Genomic DNA, 27,111 nt, shown 5'->3' on the forward strand with positions numbered 1-27,111 from the left:
GTAAAGGGGCTGCAGGGGTGTTTTTACATGGGACTGTATGGTAAAGGGGCTGCAGGGGTGTTTTTACATGGGACTGTATGTTGGGGGGAGTGAGATAGACTCCAGTTAGATGTGGGAGTCGCTCATCAGGTTCAGTAATGAGTCCCGGCTCCTGGCCGGTCGGCATTCCCATTTTAACCCTTTATAGAGCCCCTCTCCCGCTCCTGACAGGGCTGTTTTATTAGCTTCGCACATTCCCTATGTAATAACAGTTCTGGAGCCTCTCTTCTTACGGCTCTAAGGTGCCCCCCCAACATGTTACCCCCCTCTGTACCCTTACTGCAGACTGCCAGCAATTCCTTCAGAACTTCTGGTAGTAATAATAGAGGAATGGGACATCATAGAGCCATAAGAACAGAGGCTCCAGAACTGTTATGACATGGGGGATGCATGGGGCTATTAAACAGGCCTGCCAGGAGCGGTGACAGGTTCTCTTTACGCCTCTTTCACACGAACGTATCTTTTTTCCGTTCCGTTTTTGCGGTTTCCGTTTGCAGTCCGTATGCGGAACCAGAGGTCGCAATAATGCCTGTACAAGCGTCATTTTACTCCCTGGAAAAAGTCTAAGGCGTCCTCTTTAATGACAGGTGATGAATATTGATCTTAGGACAAACCCTTTAAATCTCATAAAATCACTGCAACAGTGACCTCAGCGGTGCCGACCTCCTCACTGCAACAGTGACCTCAGTGGTACCGACCTCCTCACTGCAACAGTGACCTCAGTGGTGCCGACCCCCCCTCAGAGCAACAGTGACCTCAGCGGTGCCGACCCCCTCAGAGCAACAGTGACCTCAGCGGTGCCGACCCCCTCAGAGCAACAGTGACCTCAGCGGTGCCGACCTCCTCACTGCAACAGTGACCTCAGTGGTGCCGACCCCCCCTCAGAGCAACAGTGACCTCAGTGGTACCGACCCCCCCTCAGAGCAACAGTGACCTCAGTGGTACCGACTCCCCCTCAGAGCCACAGTGACCTCAGCGGTGCCGACCCCCTCAGAGCCACAGTGACCTCAGCGGTGCCGACCCCCTCAGAGCCACAGTGACCTCAGCGGTGCCGACCCCCTCAGAGCCACAGTGACCTCAGCGGTGCCGACCCCCTCAGAGCCACAGTGACCTCAGCGGTGCCGACCCCCTCAGAGCCACAGTGACCTCAGCGGTGCCGACCCCCTCAGAGCCACAGTGACCTCAGCGGTGCCGACCCCCTCAGAGCCACAGTGACCTCAGCGGTGCCGACCCCCTCAGAGCCACAGTGACCTCAGCGGTGCCGACCCCCTCAGAGCCACAGTGACCTCAGCGGTGCCGACCCCCTCAGAGCCACAGTGACCTCAGCGGTGCCGACCCCCTCAGAGCCACAGTGACCTCAGCGGTGCCGACCCCCTCAGAGCCACAGTGACCTCAGCGGTGCCGACCCCCTCAGAGCCACAGTGACCTCAGCGGTGCCGACCCCCTCAGAGCCACAGTGACCTCAGCGGTGCCGACCCCCTCAGAGCCACAGTGACCTCAGCGGTGCCGACCCCCTCAGAGCCACAGTGACCTCAGCGGTGCCGACCCCCTCAGAGCCACAGTGACCTCAGCGGTGCCGACCCCCTCAGAGCCACAGTGACCTCAGCGGTGCCGACCCCCTCAGAGCCACAGTGACCTCAGCGGTGCCGACCCCCTCAGAGCACAGTGACCTCAGCGGTGCCGACCCCCTCAGAGCCACAGTGACCTCAGCGGTGCCGACCCCCTCAGAGCCACAGTGACCTCAGCGGTGCCGACCCCCTCAGAGCCACAGTGACCTCAGCGGTGCCGACCCCCTCAGAGCCACAGTGACCTCAGCGGTGCCGACCCCCTCAGAGCCACAGTGACCTCAGCGGTGCCGACCCCCTCAGAGCCACAGTGACCTCAGCGGTGCCGACCCCCTCAGAGCCACAGTGACCTCAGCGGTGCCGACCCCCTCAGAGCCACAGTGACCTCAGCGGTGCCGACCCCCTCAGAGCCACAGTGACCTCAGCGGTGCCGACCCCCTCAGAGCCACAGTGACCTCAGCGGTGCCGACCCCCTCAGAGCCACAGTGACCTCAGCGGTGCCGACCCCCTCAGAGCCACAGTGACCTCAGCGGTGCCGACCCCCTCAGAGCCACAGTGACCTCAGCGGTGCCGACCCCCTCAGAGCCACAGTGACCTCAGCGGTGCCGACCCCCTCAGAGCCACAGTGACCTCAGCGGTGCCGACCCCCTCAGAGCCACAGTGACCTCAGCGGTGCCGACCCCCTCAGAGCCACAGTGACCTCAGCGGTGCCGACCCCCTCAGAGCCACAGTGACCTCAGCGGTGCCGACCCCCTCAGAGCCACAGTGACCTCAGCGGTGCCGACCCCCTCAGAGCCACAGTGACCTCAGCGGTGCCGACCCCCTCAGAGCCACAGTGACCTCAGCGGTGCCGACCCCCTCAGAGCCACAGTGACCTCAGCGGTGCCGACCCCCTCAGAGCTACAGTGACCTCAGCGGTGCCGACCCCCCCCTCAGAGCCACAGTGACCTCAGCGGTGCCGACCCCCCCCCCCCCCCCCTCAGAGCCACAGTGACCCCAGTGGTGCCGACCCCCCCTCAGAGCCACAGTGACCCCAGTGGTGCCGACCCCCCCTCAGAGCCACAGTGACCTCAGCGGTGCCGACTCCCCCTCAGAGCCACAGTGACCTCAGCGGTGCCGACCCCCCCCTCAGAGCCACAGTGACCTCAGCGGTGCCGACCCCCCCCCCCCCTCAGAGCCACAGTGACCCCAGTGGTGCCGACCCCCCCTCAGAGCCACAGTGACCCCAGTGGTGCCGACCCCCCCTCAGAGCCACAGTGACCTCAGCGGTGCCGACTCCCCCTCAGAGCCACAGTGACCTCAGCGGTGCCGACCCCCTCAGAGCCACAGTGACCTCAGTGGTGCCGACTCCCCCTCAGAGCCACAGTGACCTCAGTGGTGCCGACTCCCCCTCAGAGCCACAGTGACCTCAGCTAAATTTCAAATTGTCTAAATTTGCTAATTATGCATGGCAGACAGTTCTAGATACTAGTAATGCTTTCTCTGCATAAATAGCGACCCCTTAGTGTTATGTAGGCCTTCCTTTTAACTATCTGAATTTTTACTGTAACTTTCGTACTCCTCATCGGCTGAAAATACTCCTCAAAAATGGTAAGTGGAGTATTTTTACTCTTCCAGAAAAAATGTAGCGCTACCTCGGTGCGGAACCATTCCTTTTCCGTATATCCGTTCCGCTGAAAGATAGAACTTGTCCTATTATTGTCTGCAAATAACGTTCAGTCGATCCATTCAAGTCAGATGGTCCGCAAAAAATGCGGAATGCATACGGAACACATCCGTATTATGTGGATCCATGCCCACTTTGCCCATGTGTTTCAAACATTACAGTAAAGATTACAAATTTTATGTTTCCTTTTGCGATCTGCAAAAAAACGGATCGCATACGGAGATGTTTTTGAGGAAATACGGAACGGAAACAAAAAAAGGAACAACGGATCCGTGAAAAACGGACCGCAAAATACATACGGTCGTGTGAATGAGGCCTAAGGATGTGGTCTTGTTTGGTACTTACTGGGTTTTTTTTCTTGCTTTTTAGCTCTGCATTTCACAAGCGATACCTTCCCCCCCCTTGACATAACCAGCTGAGGGGTAAGTTGTATTTTTAATGGCACCATTGGTATTACTTTAAAGGGGTTCTGCACTTCCTCTGGATAGATCATCAGCATCTGACCGATGGGCCTCTGACACCCGGGACCCCCGCCGATCAGCTGTTTGAGAAGACAACGGCACTCCAGTAGCGCCGCAGCCTTCTCACTGTTTACCGCCGGCCCAGTGACATCATGACTTGTATCACTGGCCTGGGCGTGGCTAAGCTCCATTCAAGTGAACAGAGCTTAGCCCCGCCCAGGCGAGTTGATACTAGTCGTGACGTCACTGGGCCGGCGGTAAACAGTGAGAAGGCCGCGGCGCTACTGGAGTGCCGCTGCCTTCTCAAACAGCTGATCGGCGGGGGTCCCGGGTGTTGGACCTCCTCCGATTAGATGCTGACGATGTGTGTAAATAATGGGATAATGTAATAGATTGGGTTGTTGCAGAGGCCCCAATACCCCATCTGTCTAACCTCTCAGATGCCGCAGTCAACAATGACTTCTGGAGGGATGCACTGCCAGGATTGAAGTTTTCTCCGATCCGAGTGCTGGATGACTGCTGTATTACACAGCCAGCACCACAAGCGATGTCGTGGGCCCAGCTCCCGAGCCCATGACGTACCACTAATGGAAACTACTGTTAAGGCGAGGACAGCTTGGCTACTTTCACATATGTGTTTTGCATTCCGGTTTTGAGGTCCGGCAGAGGATTTTAAAACCGGGGCAAAACGCTTCAGTTTTGTCCCCATTTATTGTCAGTGGGGACAAAACAGAATAGACCGGATCAAGTTTGTTCCGTTTTTTTTTTTGACCGGACACAAAACTGCTGCAAGCTGCGGTTTTGTGTTCAGTCTGCGAAACTGAACAAACAGGAATCGGCACTAAAGAATAAGTCAATGGTGCCATATCTGAAAAAAAAAAAAGATCGAGCACCCATCGACTTACAATGTTTTTAGTGCCCAATCCGGTTTCTTCAGTTTCGATTTAATCCAAACGGAACAGATGCATCCGGATGTATTAAATTGAACTGAAGAGTAAATAGATGACCACAGCGATCACAGTCTTCAAAAATGAGGAAGTTTATTCAGCAACTGTGCGACGTTTCGACTACACAGAGTCTTTTCCCCTCCCCACGACAGCACCACTGAGAGATGGCTCCGCCTCCATGGACAGGAAACCTGTAGCATAAAAAGGTGGAGCCACTCTCCCACCTCAGTGAGGTTTCCTGTCCCTGGAGCAGGAGACGTGTAGCGGTTTTTCCTTACAGGGACCCATGGCTTGGAAATCCTAGGAAAGCCTAGAGAGCCATGGGTCACGCCAGCCTTACCGGGTGTACCATCTGAGGGACGGGAGTTGGTCCGGGCCAGCTGCTGATCCTAAGGCTGAAGACACCGGTCCCTCAAAGGAGAGGCCCGGATGTTGCCGCGATGCAGGGCGGCGAGGGGAAACATGCCAGAGGGCGGACATCCCTGACGCGCACCCAGCGAGGACTGCGGGCGGATGCCGGGCAGTGGAGCGCGTCGAAGCGCCAAACCGGAAGTCGCAGGAATGACGTCAACTAAGACGTGCGTTCCACTGACGACTTCCGGTTCAGGGCCGGAAATATAATGTGCCTTATGCGTTCCAGAAACCGGAACACAGCGGAGGACGCAGAACAGAGGCGGCTGTGCTCTCATTTTGGACTTGGGAAGGCCAGGCTTTGCCACTATCTTTTTCTTTGCAGAGGATGGTGAGAAAGGATTGCTGCATCTAGAGGGCGCTCCCAAGGAACATGCGGGACTCTCAGAGGAGAGGTGCTGTTCCCTGTGGCATATTGATTTCTTGTATCCTCTATACCTCCAGGGATATTATGGAGGAGGAGAAAAGACCAGAGGAGACGGAATCAGAAAAGCAGCTGGTATAAGACATGCTTCTGATGGGGTAAGACACTGAGCTTTTACGAAGTCACTGATGTGTCCCCTTGTTTCTTTTATTGGTTTGTAGATGGCAGCTAAGAAAGCCGCATCCAAGAAAAAGAATAAGGAATGCGCATTGTGTAGATGCCCCTTGTCCACTTCCTATAGCAAAAAGTTATGCCAGGACTGTATTGAGAAAACCCTGGCGGAGGAATCCCCTAATTTTATGAGGGACATTAGAAGTCTCATTAAGGCAGAGGTTAAGGAGTCCCTTAAGACATCAAAGAGATCGGTAGATAGAACGGATTCAGAGCCAGAGTCTATTAGCGAGGATGATAGGGACGACAGGTCAGAGGATTCATCCTTCGCGGAGGAAGAACAAGAGAAGAAATTCCTGTTTCCAGTGTCCGATACGGAAAAATTTCCCAGGCCCAGGGGATCAGGAGGTAGAGGTTTCATGTTTGGAGGTTCCTCCTCCTCTCAGAAGGACAAACTTTCAAAAAAATGACGCCAGACTACAGGTAGGAGGGAGACTAAGGTTCTTTCCCTCCGCCTGGAGAGAGGTCGCAGGAGAGTGGGTGAACAACATTGTAACAGAGGGCTTAAGGCTGCAGTTTCGGGGTCGTTGTCCTCAGAGGTTCGTGGTGACAAAAGAATCCAGAAAGTTGTCAAAAGAGGTAGATCAACTGTTAAAGAAAAGTGTGTTAGTTCCGGTACCAAGGGCAGAGCAGGGAGTGGGTTTCTACTCTACTCTGTTCTTGGTCAAAAAGCCGAACGGATCCTACCGAACGATTATAAATTTGAAGCATTTGAACAAATACCTAGTGATAAAAAAGTTCAAGATGGAGACCATAAAATCTGCGACTCATTTAGTTTTTCAGGGTTGCTTCATGGCGGTGGTGGATCTAAAAGATGCATATCTACATATCCCGATGCATCCTTTTTTTCAGAAATTCCTAAGGGTAGCGGTTACAGAGGGCAACGGTATCAGACACCTTCAGTTTCAGGCTATGCCCTTCGGCCTATCTACAGCTCCGAGAACCTTTACCAAGGTGATAGCGGAGGTAGCGTCCTTCATTCGAAAGGAGGATATCTTGTTCCTACCTTATCTGGACGACCTCTTGATTATTGCAAAATCACAAGAAACATGTCAGAAATCGGTCCAAACAGTGATTCGGATCCTGGAGCATCTGGGTTGGATAATCAATTCCAAAAAATCCAGGTTGGAACCCAGCACAAGTCAGATATTTCTGGGACTTCGGTTGGACTCTGTGCGACAAAAGACTTTTCTTCCAGCAGAGAAGATAGAAAAAATCCAGAACGACGCCCGGAGGGCCCAGGAGAACCCAGGGATGTCAGTCCAAAAAGCAATGTCATTACTAGGGTTAATGACGGCCTGTATTCCAGCAGTCCGCTGGGCTCAATTTCATTCGAGGATATTACAGTGGGAAATTTTGAATTGGACAAAACAAAAAGAGATAACATTAGACTCTCAGATATGTCTCAGCCAGAGGACTCTGATCTCCCTCAGTTGGTGGTTGGAGGTAGGAAACTTAAACCAGGGTATTCCGTGGAATTACCCTGATCCAGTAGTAATCACTACAGACGCCAGCCCTTGGGGATGGGGTGCACATTTCCGAGGTCAGTTGAGGCAGGGAATCTGGTCCCCGTTGCAGAGACAGTTCTCGTCCAACAGGAAAGAATTGAGGGCAGTATTGTTAGCTTTACGGACAGCCCTTCCAGAACTCCAGCACCAGCATGTCAGAGTCATGTCGGACAACAGAACAGTAGTATCGTACCTGAACCGCCAGGGAGGTACCAGATCCCCATCTTTAATGAAGGAGGCAGAGATAATATTCTCGGAGTTCGAGGAGAAATTAACCCACATATCCACCCTACACATAAGGGGGAAAGAAAATGTCCAGGCCGACTTCCTAAGCCGTCATCATTTAAAGCAGGGGGAGTGGTCCCTGAACCCGTCCATATTTTCAAAAATTGTGGATCTATGGGATGTACCGGAGATAGATTTATTTGCCACCAGGGAGAACAGGCAGGTAGAAAGATTTTGCTCCCTCAGTCCCTGCGAGTCCCCATATGGGGTGGATGCCTTCCTCCTGGAATGGAGATTCCGCCTGGGATATGCCTTTCCTCCCCTTCAGCTCCTACCCAGAGTTCTCAGGAAGATAAGGGAAGAGAGGTCAGACATGATAGTCATCGCCCCCTTTTGGCCAAGGAGAGCCTGGTTCTCTCTACTCAGATCCATGTCGATAGCGGAACCATGGGTTCTTCCCGTCATTCCGGACCTCCTGAGGCAGGGCCCAGTAATGCATCCAGAAATAGGATCCTTACACCTTACGGCATGGAGATTGAGAGGGTGCACCTGATTAGGAAAGGCTTCTCGGAAGCCTTGACCTCCACCATTCTTAGTAGCAGAAAGAGGGTGACTAATACTATTTATGCAAGAATATGGAAGAGATTCCTTTCCAGGTCCGGACACCGATGTTTGGCCAGAGAGTATTTCCACCAGACAGGTCTTAGAATTCTTGCAAAGGGGTCTGTCCTTAGGATTGGCCAAAAGCACTCTGAAAGTTCAGGTTTTGGCCCTCTCAGGCTTAAGTGGAAGAAGTCTGGCCATGGATCCCTGGATAGTCAGGTTCTTTAAGGCAGTTGATAGGGTTGCACCGGTTAGGGGCCCCAGGTTTCCCCCCTGGGATTTGAACCTAGTCTTAAAAGCTTTGACCAGTTCCCCCTTTGAGCCCATTGAGGAGTGTTCTATTAAAAATCTTACATTGAAGTTAGTTATGTTAATAGCGTTAACTTCAGCAAGTAGAGTTAGCGAGCTTCAGGCATTGTCTATCAACTCCCCGTTTATGTCCATACGTGAGGATAGAGTAATTCTTAGACCAGATCCGAAGTTCATCCCCAAGGTACCTTCTAAGACTAACAGGTTGCAGGAAATTGTCTTGCCAGTCTTTTTTCCAGACCCTAAAACTGAGGAAGAAGATAGATGGCACTTATTGGATCAAAGGATTGGAGAAAATCCTCTTCCTTGTTAGTGTTATACGCTGGGGCTCGAAAAGGTAATACTGCCTCCAAAAGTACCATTGCTAGGTGGATACGGGAGCTTATTTCCCTAGCCTACTCTTGTTCTGGTCTTTCTCCTCCACTGTCCCTGAAGGCTCACTCTACTAGGGCAATGTCTACCTCCTCGGCAGAGAGGTCTAACGTCTCTATTGACCAGATCTGCAGGGCGGCCACGTGGGCTTCTCCTTCTACCTTCTATAAGCACTATAGGCTTCAGCTCGACTCTGTTTCTGACCTCCTTTTTGGTACTAAGGTGTTAGAAGTGGTCACCCTCCCTTGAATTCTACGTAATCTCTCTGTGGTGCTGTCGTGGGGGAGGGGAAAAATGATGATTACACTTACCGGTAATCGGATTTTCCTGACCCCACGACAGCACCCGTCTAATTCCCTCCCTAAGGTGGTGGTTGGTGCTAAATTTCACGTGGTGTGATGCAAAAAAAAAAAAAGACGTATATATTGTGTTAACCTAAAGGGGAGTCCCTCTCATGCTCTGTAAACCCACTGAGGTGGGAGAGTGGCTCCACCTTTTTTATGCTACAGGTTTCCTGTCCATGGAGGCGGAGCCATCTCTCAGTGGTGCTGTCGTGGGGTCAGGAAAATCCGATTACCGGTAAGTGTAATCATCATTTTCTCAAGCAGGTGTGTTACAAATATATACCCGAAAGCACAATGACTAATTAGATTGGGGGACCGTCCAAAATGGGGCCCCCCCCCTCCGTCATATTAACACCTGTGCACACATACATAGTAACAAAACTGTAATTCCGTTTATGTAAAGTCCATCTTAGGCTACTTTCACACTTGCGGCAGAGGATTCCGGCAGGCAATTCAGTCGCCCGAACTGCCCGCCGGATCCTGCAATCCGGACGCAAACTGATGGCATTTGTCAGACGCATCCGGATGCGGATCCGTCTGACAAATGCATTAAAATACCGGATCCGTCTCTCCGGTGTCATCCGGAAAAACGGATCTCGTATTCATTTTTTTGTGTGCATTTTTAAAGGTCTGCGCATGCCGTTTTGCCAGAACACTTAATGACTGATCCGGCACTAATACACTTCAATGTAAATTAATGCCGGCATTCCGGAAAGTGATCAGTAATTTTGGCCAGAGATGAAACTTCAGCATGCTGCAGTATTTTCTCCGTCCAAAAAAACGTAAGAGGGACTGAACTGATGCATCCTGAACGGATTGCTCTCCATTCAGAAGGCATTAGGATACAACTGATCCATTTTTTTTCCCGGTATTGAGCCCCTAGGACGGAACTCAATACCGGAAAACAAAAACCCTGAAGAAAAAAAGCATGGGTTGGCGTCCCTGAAGCTGCAATGAGCGTGCGCGCTTCATTCCATAGGGTGTAATATAGCCACAGGGCGAATGTCTCATCACTCCTGTATTCTAGCGCACCGATCACATTCCTATTCTTAGCAATTAAACAAATGTGGAAATAACCGGTTCCAAATCGTGTTTGTGCTTTTCAAATATTTGTACAGGGGAGGGGCGTCACCAGGCAACCAGGGACGCTCCTCTCCCTAGACGTCCTAAAATGTACTGGCAAACGGGAGGTCAAATCGCGCCCACATACCCGCGCATGTGCAGAACAATTCAAAGCATTTCATACACCAGAGAAGCGTCGCTAAGTAACAGAGGACGCTATTCTCCTCGAGGATCACAGAATGTACTACGTAGCTAACGGGAGTTCACAATATTTTATAGCCAACCTTGTTATTGTTAGAAAAAGCGAGGTCCCTGAGGATGTCAATGACATGGACGCCGTCCTGTGAAGTGACATGGACGCCGTCACCGTGGTGATGAATCATGCGATTGGACCATCACCACTTTTAATGTCACCAAGTTTTGGGCTATAGTGATGCGGACATGCACGGCTAGATCGCCGCTAGCATGTCCGCAATATACCTGTCCTATAGGGCTGTGTGCTTTTATTTTCGTTAAAAAAGGATTTTGGAGATATGTAAATGAGTCTTGTAGGTGTCCAAGGGGCTATACGAACCTTCCTGGTGCCCAGCCACGCCCGCCTGTGAAGGAGCCCAGCACCGCCTATGTCCTCCTAATCTCCTCCTTTCATCAACGATGGATTGCCATAATCTCGTGATGCGCAGTTCTTTCCCTGAGGCTGATGCCAGCACAGGGAAGGAACACTATACCGGCACCTGGCATGCGCGAGATTACCGTAGCATGCTGCAGTTTTATCTTTTGCCTGATCAGTCAAAAAGACTGAACTGAAGACCTCCTGAACGGATTGCTCTCCATTCAGAATGCATGGGGATAAAACTGATCAGTTCTTTTCCGGTATAGAGCCCCTAGGATGGAACTCGGTGCCGGAAAAGAAAAACGTAAGTACCCATATCTCTATATTCTGCTATTGTTAGAAAAGCCCTTACTTGCTTAGAGGTTAACTTGGATTCCTTTGTGACCTCACAGGCCATTACACCGCTGTTGGTGTGATCTTTGTTGGTCAACCAATTTGTCTAAATGTGGATTGGTGGAGTCCAAACTATTTAGAGATGGATTTGTAACATTTTCCCGCCTGAGGAGCATCAACAACTTTTCTTCTGAGTCCCTCAAAAATCTCCTTTGTTTGTGCCATGATAAACTTCCACAACCGTGTTGCGAAGAGCAGAATTCAATAGATCCCTGTTCCCCTAAAAGCTCACATACTTTTGCCACTCGCAGACACGTGATATCGGATCATTTGCCTCAATAAATAAATGACCAAGCCTAATATTTTTGACTCGTTTGTTTGATTTGGTAATTTTTTAAAATCTACTTTTTAGGACTTGTGTGAACAGGTCAAATTTATGCAGAAATGTAGAAAATTCGGAAGGGTTCACAAACTTTGAAGCACCACTGTATGTGAATCCAGAAGCTGTGAGGCAGTAAGACACTGAGGCTGCAGGAGCTAATGGTGTCTCTTACTCAACAGATCTCTCCTCCCTCAGTGAACAGACGGCTTGTCTTGGTCTGTGAATATTAGTTTGATCACTTTTTATTCATTTTTTATTTTTTTTGGGGGGGGGGGGGGGAGTGAAGCAATAAAAAAAAAAATGGTGAAGCTCTTCCACATTTGACCACGCAGTCTGAGAAGTGAAACTTCTGCGATTGACGGGATTGCCGATCGCAGACATTAGCCCCCAGTCACCACAGACCTGGTGACTATGGCATCGGCTGCGCTCACTGCACCACATTTGTACATGTACGGCAAATAACTATCCGTATTGGAAATGGTTATTTCTACTAATGTCTTTGGAGGATTATGGTAATACTTCAGGGTAAGAGGAGTGTGAGAGCTATAGTGGCCTGTCTGCTGTATGTGGTGCACTGCCGTGTGTGTCCTGTGTAACACTATTCACTATAGAGCAGGGGCGGCCGACTGACTGATATATCATATTATTATCAGCAATCTGCTTTGTATAGGACTTGTCAATATCTCCATCGTACTTTGTCATTGGTTCTATATAATTCCCACTTGTTAGTTAATGTGATTCATGTAATATTTTCTTCCAGATGTGATTTTGCTCTCAATCCTTATTTCCCTTAGGTGCAGGACTCTCTTCTTTTAAAGACGATGGTCCTTTCCATCAATGACCCACCAAGGATGGAGAAGAACAGAGACCACATGGCTGCGAGGATATTAGACCTCACCCTGGAGATCATCTCCTTGATAACTGGAGAGGTGAGAGTCTCACGTGACATCACTCTTATCTCTAGTAATAAACCAGGGAAATGTCTGGAAAGGTGAAGGATTCTTAGAATCTCTGTAGTGATCGGCATCTCCCCATACACAGGATTACACAGTAGTGAAGAAGTCGTCTGGTGAGTGTGTGACACCCCGTGTGTCAGGAGGATGGAGCAGGACCCAGAGCCCCATCACCGAGCCTCCACCTCATTCCCTGATACATGAGCAGAAGATCCTAGAACTTACCACCAGGATCACTGAGCTGCTGAGCGGAGAGGTGAGCGCTGCTGGGAATGCTGGGACATTATACAATAACGCCAAGGGAGGGGTCTGGTAATGACTGTGTCCTTGTGTTGTCAGGTTCCTATAAGGTGTCAGGATGTCGCTGTCTATTTCTCCATGGAGGAGTGGGAGTATTTAGAAGAACACAAGGAACTGTACAAGGACGTCATGATGGAGAATCACCAGTCCCTCACATCACCGGGTAAGAGGAGACCTTTCATGACTGTAGAGGAGAGAACAGTTCTGGGAGTCAGATTCCCCATCATCTGATCATCACATGTAGACAATGTATTCAGTCACTGTGTGTGTTTCCTATAGATTAATGAAGAGGGTATATTGCAAGTGTCAGTTTAATACTGGGTGGCATCTCCCCTTGCTGTAATACAGGCGGCCACTCTGGCATGGTGGCGGTCATATAGATGCAGGATATCCTCCTCTGGTCATTCCAAACTCTTTCAACTTGGAGCTGTGGTTCAGACAAGGTGGTTCTTGGATGCTGTGCATGGGCGATCCATCACCCCATCCAGTCCCAGACATTCTCAATGAGGCATTGATCTGGTGAGGGAGCTGGCCAGGGAAGGTCCTCGTTACCCTGAAGAGCATGATGTGTGGGCAGATGTTATCTTGTGGAAACGCCAAATCTCTTGATTAAAAAAGGGAGTAGGACCGGTTCCATAATGTCCAGGACATACCAAGGGATGGTCAATGTTCCCTCCATGAATACCAGATGGGAACTGGCATTGTAGCTAATGTAATTCCACACTATGACATCTGTGAGTAGATCTCTAGCTTTCCTGAAAACTGTAATCCAAACCTCTTTAGTACCAAGGCAGATCCTGCTTTCATCATTGAGCCTCCAATGGGCTCTCCCAGACCACCAGTGGTGACGCTCTTAACAAACGCTCAGTAACAAACAAGTGAGCGGAGTTGCATGAATGCAGTCCTGCTTCAAATAGATGGGGGGAAGGGGTTACAGTCACAGGAACTACTGCCGAACCAATTTGTGAGGCCCTGGTTTCCTTTGAGATACAGCAGCGCTTCTTGCACAGAGATCTTGGGGTACAGATGTCTGTCTTGACCATCCAGAACCCTCTCTACGTGTGTGAGTGTCCTCCTCTGACCACACCACCGATGCACTACAGAAACTTTAGTCCAACTCTTTCCAAAATTTGCAGATGGACCATCCAGCTTCACGAAAGCCCGCTATTGTGCTGCTTTCAAAGTCTGTTAATTGCACAAATGGTGCATGCCTTTGTCTAGCAGGCATAGTGAGCGCTTCCACAATCAACAGTCCTGACAGAGAGGACGGAAAACAGTGCTGCGAGACGAAAAACGGCAACAGTGATGCCTGACAAAAAATGTCTGTGGGACGTCTGTATGCAATGTAAGGACCTTGGAACTATGATCAGTCTGAACGGCCTAGTAACTTGCTGTTTGCATTGCATTTCATGGTGACAGGTTGGCAACCAATAACATTTTTAAAAGGGCCTCAGAAATTTTTGGGTTGGAATCTGCCTGTTTTAATCCAGTATTGCTTTAACCCTTAGACTCTTATCGCCGTACCTGTACAGCGCTGGGAGACTCTTTTAATATGGTGCCCGCTTGCAAGCTCAGCGTTCACCATAGCCGGTGGGTCTGTGATGTTTCAAACAGCAGAGGACCGCTTCTAATGTCTGCGACCGGCAATAATGCCGATCACAGGCATATAACCCTTTAGATGCCGTGGTCAAGCATGATGCGTGCCACTATATAGGGACCCCAGTAGATGCCCCCATAGTGCTCCTTTTCCCTTCACTTCTCCATAGTGCCCCCTATAATGTGTGCCAGTATATAGGGCCCCCAGTAGATGTCCCCATAGTGCTCTCCCCCCCCCCCCCCACATCTCCATAGTGCCCCTCATAATGTGTGCCAGTATATAGGGTCCCCAGTAGATGCCCCCATAGTGCTCCCCCCTTAAATCTCTATAGTGCCCCCCATAATATGTGCCAGTATATAGGGCCCCCATAGTGCCCCCCATAATGTGTGCCAGTATATAGGAACCCCAGTAGATGCCCCCATAGTACTTCTTTTCCCTCCACTTCTCCATAGTGCCCCCCATAATGTGTGCCAGTATACAGGGCCCCCAGTAGATGCTCCCCCCCCCCCCACATCTCCATAGTGCCCCTCATAATGTATGCCAGTATATAGGGCCCCCAGTAGATGCTCCCATAGTGCTCCGCCCCACTACTCCATAGTGCCCTCCCATAATGTGTGTCGGTATATAGGGCCCCCATAGTACTTCTTCCCCCTCCCCCCACTTCTCCATAGTGTCCCCCATAATGTGTGCCAGTATATAGGGGCCCCCTCCCTTCTTCGCCATACTATACTAAAAATAATGAAAAAAATAAACACTAATACTTACCTCCATGCTGCTTCCAGCGATGCGATGCAGGCCTCTTCCAGCCTGTGTCCCGCGCTGTACGCTGCCCGGCTCAGGCGCCGCAATGATGTCATTGCCCCGCCTGCACCAGCCTCCGATAGGCTGCAGGCCTAGTGCCTCTAGCCTATCAGGGGAATGGGGAAAGGAGACTCCTCCCGCCTGCCCCACCGCACCGTTCATCTGTATGGCTATCCTAAGGACAGCGATACAGAGGAATATAGAGATGATCACTTCCACAATGGAAGCGCTCATCTCCCGCTGCCCAGCCGCCGAACCTTCCAATGGGCAACCCTCCCACACTGATCCCCTGTGAAGCCGAACCGGCTGCACAGGCGGTATGTCCGCCCCTGCTTCTCACCTGTGTCATGTGACCAGCAATCAGACTCTCCAACTGATCCAGTATCTTATGTGTGGACAGGAAGTCAGTTTCTCTGTGTGTTCCTATGGGGGCCTCAGTCTCATTGGAATGAATAGAGAAGTAACTGACTTCCTGTCCTGTGTCGGTTGGAGATCACGTACTAGCAGGTCAGAGAATAAACGTTTTGCCCGGAGTTCTACTTTAACCAGTCCACTGGATTTTTCTTGTAGAGTCAATGGCCAGTCCACCCCCGAGGGGAGGTTCCACCAATTCTAAGCAGCCCACACTATTGTCCCTCTAAAAGGATGCCCTCCTGCTTTTTTTTTTTTTTCTCCCCTATGAGCTGCTCCGTTCCCCCGCTGTGCCCCCCGTTCTGGTTTCTCGCCCTGCTTGTGAAATGGTGACAGTTTCACTGAACGCATCCTGACACAATTCGTACATTCCTTGTGAAAGAGATTATATTCTGGGACCTCTGCAGAGAAAGAACTCATGAACACTGTGGGGAAAAATTACTAAAGCCAGCACTTCATACACTGACTTAAAATTTAACAAAATTGTTAAGAGGCACACCTCGGAAGATAAGTGCACCAGAAACTGACATTTAGATTTAAATCTTTTTGCCGCGTAGACCCCAGCTTTTTAAGGAAAGCGGTGAGCGCAATATAAAAGGAGGAAATTCTAATTTAATTTTTTTGTACAAAACTGGTCTGAGTAAGTTTTTCACCCTTATGGTGTTTTCTGTGGTCCCTTTTTTTTTTTTTTTTTTTTTTTTGTGCTTTTTAAAATTGATGTACATTATCCTGTTTTCTTATCTCCTATATCCTTTGTTTCCTGGCTTGCTATTGTCTCAATAAAGCTTGATAGGTAAATTACGTTATTTGGGAAAATAAGAATATTTGTTTCATTTTCCAGTGAGCGACTCCCATGGACCTCTCCATTTATCTAATGAAGCAGAAGACAACAATACCACACAAGCTAATTCAATTACTCCTAATGTACCCTCAGTCCTTCACAGAGAAGATCTATCCACCGATACCGCTGGGCACAAGAAACCTTTATCTAATCAGTCACAGACTGGCAAGCAAATAACTGGAAATAGAAGGAGGGAAATCTTTTCCAGTGGTAAACATTTTATAAAGAAATCTAATATTTCTTTGCATGAGAGAAATCGCAGAGATAAAAGGCCATTTTCATGCTCAGAATGTGGAAAATGTTTTACTAGGAAATTCATTCTAGTTGGACATCAAAGAACTCACACAGGAGAGAAGTATTCATGTTCAGAATGTGGGAAATGTTTTAGTCGGAAATCATATTTTGATAGACATCAGAGAACTCACAATGGAGAGAAGCTATTTCCATGTTCAGAATGCGGAAAATGTTTTATTCAAAAATCTGATTTTGAGAGACATCAGAGAACTCACACAGGGGAGAAACCATTTTTATGTCATGAATGTGGGAAATGTTTCCGTAACCAATCAAATCTTGCGGAACATCTAAGAATTCACACAGGAGAGAAGCCATTTTCATGTTCAGAATGTGAGAAATGTTTTAGTTTGAAATCATCTCTTCTTTTTCATCAGCAAACTCACAGAAGAGAGAAGCCATTTCCATGCTCAGAATGTGGAACGTGTTTTGCAGATAACGTAGCTCTTCTTAATCATCAGCATTCACAGTGTGAGAAACATTTTAGTCAGGATCTTGATAGACAGCAGAGAGCTTACACAGGAGAGAAACCATTTGTATGTCTTGAATGTGGGAATTGTTTTAGTCGAAAATCATCTCTTGCAGGACATCTAAGAATCCACACAGGAGACAAACCATTTTCATGTTCCAAATGCAGGAAATGTTTTAATCATAAATCAGATCTTTATAGACATCAGAGAACTCATTCAGGGGAGAAGCCATTTGCGTGTTCTGAATGTGGGAAATGTTTTATTCGGAAATCACAACTTGTGAGTCATCTAAAACTCCACTTAGGGGTGAAGCCATTTTCATGTGCAGAATGTGGGAAATGTTTTAGTCAAAAATTATATCTTAATAGACACCATAGGTTTCACACTGGAGAGAAGCCATTTTCATGCTCAGAATGTGGGAAATGTTTTATTCAGAAATCAGATCTTGGTAGACATCAGAGAACTCACACAGGGGAGAAACCATTTGTATGTTCTGAATGTGGGAAGTGTTTTTCTAGGAGAATAAATCTTAGGGACCATCTAAGAGTTCACACAGGAGAGAATGTATCTATGTGTCCTGAATGTGGGAAACGTTTTAGCCGTAAATCAAATCTTGAGGAACATCTAAGAGTTCACACAGGAGAGAAGCCGTTTTCTTGCTCAGAATGTGGAACATGTTTTACCTTTAAAATAGATCTTCTTCGTCATCAGAGAAGTCACACAGGAGAGAAGCCATTTTTATGCGCTGAATGTGGAAAGTGTTTCCGCCTGAAATCAGGTCTTGTTCAACATCAGAGGACTCACACAAAAAAGAAGCCATTGTAATCAGATTGTGGAAGGAGAAGTGCTTCATTGTAGGACCTTCTGCCAAACAGTGCCTTCTGATGTCTAGATAACATATTACATGAACCTTATACACTATACAATATAACAAAGAATATGTCACATGTCCGTTGACCATTGGATTATCTGCACCAGTCGCATCTTACTTCTTAAGGACCCTTTTAGAGATTAATAAACTTGTTCAGGTTTGACGAATGTTTCAAAAAGTTCATGTCGTACCCAAACTGGTTTGGGCCAAACCAGATTGGCTCCAATTGCAATTGGTATATAACGCCCTCTAGGAAAACATGTTAGGCTACTTTCACACTGGCGTTTTGATTTCCGTTTGTGAGATCCGTTTCAGGGCTCTCACAAGCGGTCCAAAACGGATCAGTTTTGCCCTTATGCATTCTGAATAGAAAAGGATCCTGTCACGACCCTTGGTCATGGTCGTGACTCCTGTAACCGCATGCAGTTGCCTGCGGTCTTGGTGTTGTTGTCAATCACAGGTGAGGGCTATAGTATGTTGCCTCACCTGTGGTTGCCGCTGGAAACATTGTGTATGTGGCAGCAGAGAAGCCTGAGCGGTGCTAGGCAGCTTGCTGCAATAGGCATGCGGTTGCACCTGGCAACCTCTCTTTATAGGTGTGCCTTTTATCGGTGTGCACGGGGTGTTATATGTGTTGTGTGCACTTCCCCTTTTAGTTGATGTCTTCCCTTCCCTGGTGTTGGAAGGGTTAACTTCCTTCCTATTGTGTGTGTGCACTGGGTGTGTCTCACTGTGGGTGTGGCTACTTGGCCCTATAAAGCCTCAGTGAATAGCAGTAGTCAGTGGGGGTTCTTCAGCCATGCTTGCTGGAGACATCCTCCTGGTTACTTACCATATGCCAGTGAGGGCCACCCTGGTGGTCATAAACGTTATGTCTGGTGTTAGTTTGTGGTTTATCTGTTATTGCAGCATATAGTTTACTGGGTTCCCGTGTGATGTCTGTTGTGTGCTGTGTCCTTTGTGTTGGTTGTGGATAGCAGCACTTGCACGTGGGTTCCAGGTTGTGTGTCTGTGGCAGGTAAGTGTGGTACTAGGCTCACTTACCTGTCATTGCCATATGTCTGTTTATGTTCCCCTTTCTATGTAGCTTGGCCAGTGAGACTCCTGTTCCTCCGTGTCTAGGAGGAACGGGTCCTCTTACCCTGCTCCTAGTCCAGGGCCACCTCTGAGGGCGAGCAGGAATATCAGGTTCCGGAGTATGAGCCCTCCTACCTTCAGGGTTGGCTCATACGGATAGGAGACAGGGTCAGAATTAGGGATGTGTAGGAGGTGACCTTATTCCTGTCCTGGCCATGCTCTGACCACCCATCTGCTGATACCGCACGGCTGAGGGTTTTCCCCTTCCGCAGCTGTGACGGAACCGCTCAGAATGCATCAGTTTACCTCCATCCCGCTCTGGAGGCGGGCACCAAAACGTTGCTTGCAGCGTTTTGGTGTCCGCCTGACGAGGCGGAGGCAAACTGATTCGTCCTGACACACAATGTAAGTCACTGACACGATATGGCACAATAGAAAACTGATCTGTCCCCCATTTGACTTGCAATGGTGTTCAAGACTGATCTGTTTTGGCTATGTTACAAATAATACAAACTTATCCGTTCTGAACAGATGCATGCGGTTGTATTATCTGAACGGAAGTGTTTGTGCAGATCCAAGACGGATCCGCACCAAACGCGAGTGTGAAGGTAGCCTTATCTCTTAGTTTTTTTTTCTCTCACCCCTCCCCAAGCTTTTGAACGCAAAAACAGCAATAGTAAATAATGTCTGAGTGACACTGACATAAATGGCTATGGGTAAACGCACCTTTGATGGCGTTAACAAACAGCGTATTTAAAAACGCACAGCAGCGTCACATGTGTTTATGTTTTCATATTCCAAAGCTTCCAAAAATTGTCCCTTATTGGCAGGCAGATGCTTAAAGACGCACAGTGTTATGGGGGTAAAAAAGAAATAAAAAAAACAGTTGCTTGTTGGGGGACCAAGCGTCCAAAGATCATGCCTTGACGGGGTCAGAATGGCTGCCCATACAACATGCACAAGTTTTAATTTTCAGAAGTAAAAGGGATCGTTGTAAATGAGCCTAGAAGAATTCTCCCATTTTGGATGGGAAAAGGGTAGTATATCAAAAGGTACATGGCCGCTATAGCAGCATGGAGGCGGCAGCAGCAGTGATACAGGCAGGCAGCAGTAGCCGTATTGAACATGAGGGCAGGCAGACAGCAACAGTCGCATTTTGGTAGGCAGACATTTAAACCCTTTTTTTTTTTTTTTTCTGCTGTGTACCTGGTTAAGAGGAGTGGTTTGTGCTTCCAGGTGCTATTATTGCATTGCTGAACCCTTACTGAGCTCGCTCTAACTGGGGCTTGCTGTACTAAGTGGAGTTTAAAGAACCGGAGTGCAAGACAAGGAGCAAGAAACTAAGGTTTGATATATTTTCCTTGTGTGTTGTTGGCTTGATTCTAGCTAGTCCTCCAACTACAGCAGACAAGGTCTAAATCTAACTCATATTTACTGTTTTTCTTCTTTACTGTTCATCCACATTTAAGCATGTGCTCCATGGACAATGCTACTAAGTGTGTGTCCTGTGCAATGTATGCGTGCCTTGAAGAGCCTTTCGAGGGTGAATACATTTGCACTAGATGCAATCATGTTGTATATTTGGAGGCCCAGATCTTGGATCTAAATAAGCAGCTTGAAATACTTAGGGGCATTGCAAAACTGGAGAGAGGCTTAGACCTCATTGTGCAGGCACTGACTGGGGTCATTGAAATGGAGGTGGGAGCAAGAGGGCAAGATCGGGACTATCAGGTCAGCAGTTGGGTTAATATGTAGGAAGAAGGGGTAGAGAGAAAAGTGCCAGGGAGGCTAGTCCTGATCTGGAACGCCTTTTTAAATATGCCTGTTTGGCTGATATTAGGGATGAAAGCCCAGAGCCAGCAACACTTCAGCAGGGCATTTTTCCTAGCAACCAGGAGAATAACCGCTGCTGGAAGGATGGGAAAAGGAGTGCAGCAAAGGTCTGGCAGATGCTGGTGTTAGGAGACTCTATTATTAGGAGGACAAACAGGGTCATCTGTTGCCGAGACCGTGAATGCCGAACAGTGTGTCTTCTGGGTGCTCGGGTTAGGCATATTGCGGATCGGATTGACAGATTGCTGGGTGGGGCTGGGGAAGACCCGGTGGTCATGGTATACATTGGCAACAATGACAAAGTCAGCGGGAGATGGAAGGTCCTTTAAAAATGATTTTAGGAAACTAGGAGAGAAGCTCAAGTCTAGGACCTCCAAGGTAGTGTTTTCAGAAATACTACCAGTGCCACAAGTGTCACCAGATAGACAACGGGAGCTTAGGGAGTGGCTCAGAAGCTGGTACAGGAAGGAAGGGTTTGGGTTCATGGAGAACTGGGCTGCCTTCTCTGTCAGTTACAGGCTCTACAGTTGGGGTGGGCTGCACTTTAATGGGGAGGGTGCAACTGCCCTGGGGGGGGGGGGAAATGGTTAGATTGCTGGAGGAGCTTTTAAACTAGGATCTGGGGGGAGGGTGTGGGGTCATACTGATAAGGGGGTAGATAGTGTAGATAGAGAGTGGGATATAGAAGGGGACAATGGGGATTTAGTGGGGGATGGGGTAAGTGAGGAAAGTAGGGAGAAGACTGGGCAGAACTATACACCAATGAAAAATAGAACTGCTGGTAACAAGAACCTGTTACATACAAACATCAACCAAGGTAACCCAAAAATCCCAGATATTCACTTTACAGGTAATAGTAATTTAAAATGTATTTTCACAAATGCCAGAAGTCTAGCTAGAAAAGGGTAAATTGCTCTTACCGGTAATTGGATTTTCCAATAGCCTCCACAACGGCATTCCCAGGAGGGTGTCCCCGCCTCCAGGACCGGAAACAACGAGGAAGCACAGGATTTAAGGAGCCTCCTCCCCTTACCTTACCAGTCAATAAGAGAGGACACAGAAGTGATGCAGAAAAATTATATATTATAGTAAACAAATTACATCATTCGTCTACAAAAAAAACATTCAAAATTTGGGAGGGAAACCAGTGCCGTTGTGGAGGCTATTGGAAAATCCAATTACCGGTAAGAGTAATTTACCCTTTTCCACGGCGCCTCCACAACGGCATTCCCAGGAGGACTAACAGAGTAATCAATATCAGGGGGGGGCTACAGCAGATGGAACTTTACGACCAAAGGACAAGTCCTGATCCCTTACTACATCTAGCTTATAGTGCCTGAAAAAAGTTATAGGGTTGGCCCATGTGGCGGCTCTGCAGATCTGTTCCAGAGGGACAGCTTTCGTCTCTGCCCAGGATGAGGCCACTGCCCTTGTAGAATGAGCCCTCAATATCCCTGGTGGCGGACAGTTCTTGGTAACGTAGGCAGAGGATATTACGTTCCTAATCCATCTAGCTATGGTTGATTTGCTAGCTGCTTGCCCCTTATTAGGGCCCTGAAATTGCAGAAAGAGGCGGTCCGATTTTCTTAGTGGCTTGTAGGTAAGAAAGGACTGATCTCCCTCCGAGTCAGTAGATGGAGACTGAAAAAACTAAGGTAGGGAAACTTCCTGTTCACGATGGAATCTGGATACCACTTTCGGGAGAAAGGCAGGACAGTGCCTGAGGATTATTCGATCATCCAGAATTGTAATTGTAGGGAGGCTTGCATGAGTGCCTGAATTTCTCCAACTCTTCTGGCAGTAGTTATGGCAACTAGGAAAACCGTCTTCATGGTGAGGAGCCTTAGAGGGATATTATCAATTGACTCAAACGGAGGAGTAGAGAGAGCAGAAAGAACTAGGCCCAAGTCCCAAGGAGGAACCACCGGACGAGGGAAGAAAGAAGTTCTTGCTGCCCCCTTCAAAAAAACGTTTGATCAGAGGGGAATCTGTCAGTTTTATGTCCAAGAAGGCGCTGAGCGCGGAGATCTGTACCTTTTAGAGTTGACGGGCGGAGGCCTTTTTCCAACCCAGCTTGCAGGAACTGAAGGACCTGAGGAATATCCAGAGAACAGACACTTCCCCAAAAAGGACAGAAAAGCACTCCAGGTTCTCAAGTAGATCCTTGAAGTTACGGGTTTCCGGCTTTTTAGCATCGTGGAAATAACAGCATCTGACAGGCCCTTCTGTTTTAGCAGGAGGCGTTCAGATTCCAGGCCATCAAACTGAGTTGCCTTACACTGGGATGATTTACTGGTCCCTGATGGAGTAGGTCTGGGTTTGATGGCAGTATCCAATAAACTCCGGCTGATAGTTTGAGCAGGAGCGGAAACCAAGCCCTTCTTGGCCAGAAGGGGGCCACCATAATTACATGGATCCTCTCTTCCTGAGTTTTTACCAGGACTCTTGGAATGAGGCTGAATGGAGGGAAGGCATAAAGGAGCTGTTTTGGCCATAGCCGGGAGAGGGCGTCTAGCCATACCGGATGATCTTTTTGTGAGAGGGAACAGAACCTTCTGACCTGCCTGTTGCTCTTGGTGGCGAAAAGATCTAACACTGGGGTCCCCCACATCTGGCAGATCTAGCTGAAAACATGGTGATTTTGGGACCATTCGGTTTCTCTTATGAGATGTCGACTGAGATAATCGGCCACTAAATTTTTTTTCTCCCCTGATATGCACCGCAGAAAGGGACAGAAGGCTTCTTTCTGCCCAACAAATTTTTTTTTTTTTGATACTTCCGCCAGTGAGCGACTTTTGCTTCCCCCTTGTTTGTTTACGTACGCCACAACTGTAGTGTTGTCCATCAATATTTTTATGTGTTTTGGAGAAGAAGTTTTGTAAAGGGAAATGAGAACTCTGTGGACTGCTGACAGTTCTCTTAAATTTGAGGAGGCGTCCTGCGTGTCTTTCTCCCAGGATCCCTGAACTACTGATCCTGAAGAATGACCTCCCCAACCTGAGTTGCTGGCGTCTGTTGTAATGACCATAACATCTCTTGGGCGCCAGTGAACCCCTATGCTCAGGTTTCCCTTTATTCTCCACTAAGTTAGTGACTGTTTTACATGTTTGGGAACGTGAACTTTTCTGTCTAGAGATGAATTCTTTCCGTCCCATGAGGATAGGAGAAAGGCCTGAAGGACTCTTGTGTGACTTTGGGCCCACCTTACTGATGGGATTGTGGCTGTTAGCAGCCCCAGTACAGCCATAATGTCTCTTATCGAGGACCGATCCCTGCTGGAAAAACGAGACACTGTTTGGATTAAGTGAGATTGTTTGTCTTGAGGAAGGAAAGACATTAGATGCCTTGAGTCCAACAGTACCCCTAAAAAAACCTTTTGGGATTTATTATCCACCCTAGATGTAGGCAGTCCCGGATTTGCTTGAGGCGTGATTGTAGAAGTTGGCGCGACTCCGCAAACACCAGAAAGTCGTCCAGGTATGGAACGATCTGTACCCCCTGAAGGTGAAGAAATTTCGTGACCTCTGACATTATTTAAAAAAAAACTCTGTGGGCAGAGGATAGGCCGAAAGGAAGGGCTGTGAACTGAAAATGGGACAATTTTCCTTGAAAATAAATTGCTATCCTTAGAAAACACTGATGCCTGTGGTATATTGGGACGTGGTAATAAGCGTCCTGAAGGTCGACGGTAGCCATAAAGCAGTCTTGCGGAAGGATCTGTGTGGTAGATTTTATGGTCTCCATCTTGAATCTCTTGTAAACGATGGATCTGTTTAGGGACTTTAAATTTATTATTAGGCGAAAGGAGCCGTTTGTTTTATTTATCAGAAATATAGGGGAATAGAATCCCTCGCTGTGTTGTTCTTCTGGTACAGGGATGAGGACTCCTTTGAGGAGTAACGTAGTTATCTGACTCTAGGGATGCCTGTTTGTCGGGCTGCTGTCTTTGGTTGATAAAGAAATGTTTTTTGGGGGGGGGGGGAATGCTAGCTTTAGGCCTTCTCTTATGGTACGAGTGACCCAAGGGGAGGCATGAATTTCTTGCTAGGCGGAGGAGAATTGTTTTAGTCTGCCTCCTACCTGGATCAGCGTGTCACTGGGTAGGGCGGGTAGAGGCTTCTGGCTTAAAAAGGTATCCCCTTCCTCTACCTATAGAAGGCTGCCACCTTTTTGATCTGTCCCTTTTACTCTGATCTGCTCTTGACCTTTTCTGATTTGGAAAAGAACGCCTCTGTTGATAGTAACGATTATCAGAGGGGAATCCTTTTTTCCTATCGGAGACCTTCTCCAAAATATCAAGAGCGGAGCCAAACAACCTATCTCCCTCACATGGGATGGAGCATAGGCGGTTCTTAGAGCCTGCGTCCCCTGTCCATGAACGGAGCCATACCGCCCTACGGGTCGCATTGGCTAAAGCACTGCTTCTTGCAGAGAGCTTAACCAAGTCGGCCGAGGCGTCCGCTAGAAAATTAGATGCTCTCTTTAGGGTAGGAAGGGAGTTTAAGATTTCTTCTCTGGACGTACCCCCTGACAGACTACTCTCTAACTGGTCTAGCCACACTGAGAGGGTTCTGGCCGTACAAGTGGACGCTATGCTGGGACGTAGAATCGCCGTATTTGTCTCCCAGGATTTCCTCAACAAACTTTCGCATTTTTTATCCATCGGGTCCTTTAGGAGACCCATATCCTCAAAGGGCAGCGAGGATTTCTTTGAAATACGGGCCACCGGTGCATCTATTTTGGGAGTTTTATCCCACAAATCAGAGTCAGACTCTGAAAAGAGGTATTTGCACTTGAAGGCGGCCGATACAGTCCACCTTCTATCAGGATCCTTCCGTTCCCTAGAAATAAGAGCTTTAATATTATTGTGAATGGGGAAGGATCTCTTCTTCTTTTCCCCCAACCCCTGAAAAATCTGATCGTGAAGGGACTGAGTCTCTTTTACGTCTTCTAATTTTAGGGTAGATTTAATATCCTTCAGTAGGGATTGCGTTTCTTCGGGAAAGCACATAGGCCTCCCTGCAGCATCCTCAGAGGATAAGGAGACCTGATCATCAAGTAACTCCCCTTCATCCAGATCCACTTGGTCTGATATTTCCAAATTTAGGGAACGGGAAGGCCCAGGGGAAGGCGCCAATTGTCTAGAATCAGCCGCAGCTTTAATCTCTTCTCTAATGAGGGTTCGCATGGACTCCACGAAGGAAGGGGACTCTTCTTAGATAATCTTTTCAGTACATCTAGGGCAAAGGATCTTCTTCGGATCCGACACCAAGCCTTTACGGCAACCACCACACTTCCTGCGCCCCGAATCTCCTTTGGGTTTAAGCTTTCTGGACTCACTGTCCTAAAAGGAATAAAACAATCTTTGTATAGGACAAAGGAGAGACCCAGAGTAAGGGTAGTGAGGGGTCAGTATAGTAAAATTACAGACACCCAGTGTCACTGACGGTGTACAGGAAACAAGACAAAGCAACATGCATATATGACTGAGTGGATCCAAAGCTAAGGAACCAAAAGGGAGACCCCTGCACAAGACCTGAGACTTTCCCTGGCTGCTCAGCCTATGCAAAGATCCGAAAGGTGGAAGGTTGCATATCCACGTACCTCGACTATATAACCCCTTAACACCCTACAATAGTGAGGGGACACGACCACCGGCTCCCTACACCAGACACGGAGGGAGTCAGGGTCACCTGGGATCCAGCAAACAGAAAATAACAGATAAATGTTCAGCACTTAACTTTGTAGCAGACTGGAAAACAAGATCAGCATGCACACACACTCCAGGAAGAAGTATAAGCCGCCCAGTAATGCACCATGGGGAGGAATTTAAAGGGACAGCTGAGAGAGGCTAACGAGATGAGGAACTGAACAGCACAACAAAGAGAACTCAAGGAGGAGGTTCTGAAAGGCCTCTGTCAGAGCTTCTCAGCTGTCTGGTTGTGACACCCAGCGTGCAGGGGGAGGAGAGGTCCAGGACTCCTTAACCCTATATACTTATATGGAAACATATATATATAAAAAAATAGGGATGACTCCCCCCTGGGAGGAGGCTTACCGGGCTGAGGGCCGAGACAGCGGGATCACCGGAGCGTTTTGACGACTCTCTGTCGCTGGAAGGCATCTCTGCAGTCACAGGCGGCGGTGGATGTGAGCGTCCTTTTTAAATCTCCCGCCGCGCGCAGGAGCCGTCTTCCCGCGAGAATCTCTTGCCCAAGGAGATCTCATTCC

At 48.5% G+C, this 27,111-nt stretch overlaps 1 protein-coding gene across 1 annotated transcript; it reads left to right on the forward strand.

Annotated features, from left to right (window-relative positions):
- The first annotated feature begins 12,623 nt into the window (after positions 1-12,623).
- On the forward strand, positions 12,624-18,122 carry LOC122934776 (gastrula zinc finger protein XlCGF26.1-like). The gene is made up of 3 exons (XM_044290473.1): positions 12,624-12,644; positions 12,728-12,851; positions 16,339-18,122. Exons 2-3 carry the CDS (start codon positions 12,767-12,769, stop codon positions 17,922-17,924), a joined length of 1,671 nt encoding a protein of 556 aa, XP_044146408.1. The 5' UTR covers positions 12,624-12,644; positions 12,728-12,766; the 3' UTR covers positions 17,925-18,122.
- Positions 18,123-27,111: the final 8,989 nt, after the last annotated feature.

The sequence above is a fragment of the Bufo gargarizans genome, chromosome 4 (assembly GCF_014858855.1).
Source record: "Bufo gargarizans isolate SCDJY-AF-19 chromosome 4, ASM1485885v1, whole genome shotgun sequence".
Taxonomy (NCBI): domain Eukaryota; kingdom Metazoa; phylum Chordata; class Amphibia; order Anura; family Bufonidae; genus Bufo; species Bufo gargarizans.

What these genes read in the sequence shown, in the direction of transcription:
- LOC122934776 (XM_044290473.1), top strand. Translation starts at nt 12,767, where the DNA reads ATGGAGGAGTGGGAGTATTTAGAAGAACACAAGGAACTGTACAAGGAC. An exon ending in CCAGTCCCTCACATCACCGG is followed by an intron (nt 12,852 to 16,338) that starts GTAAGAGGAGAC and finishes TTCATTTTCCAG; the next exon opens with TGAGCGACTCCCATGGACCT.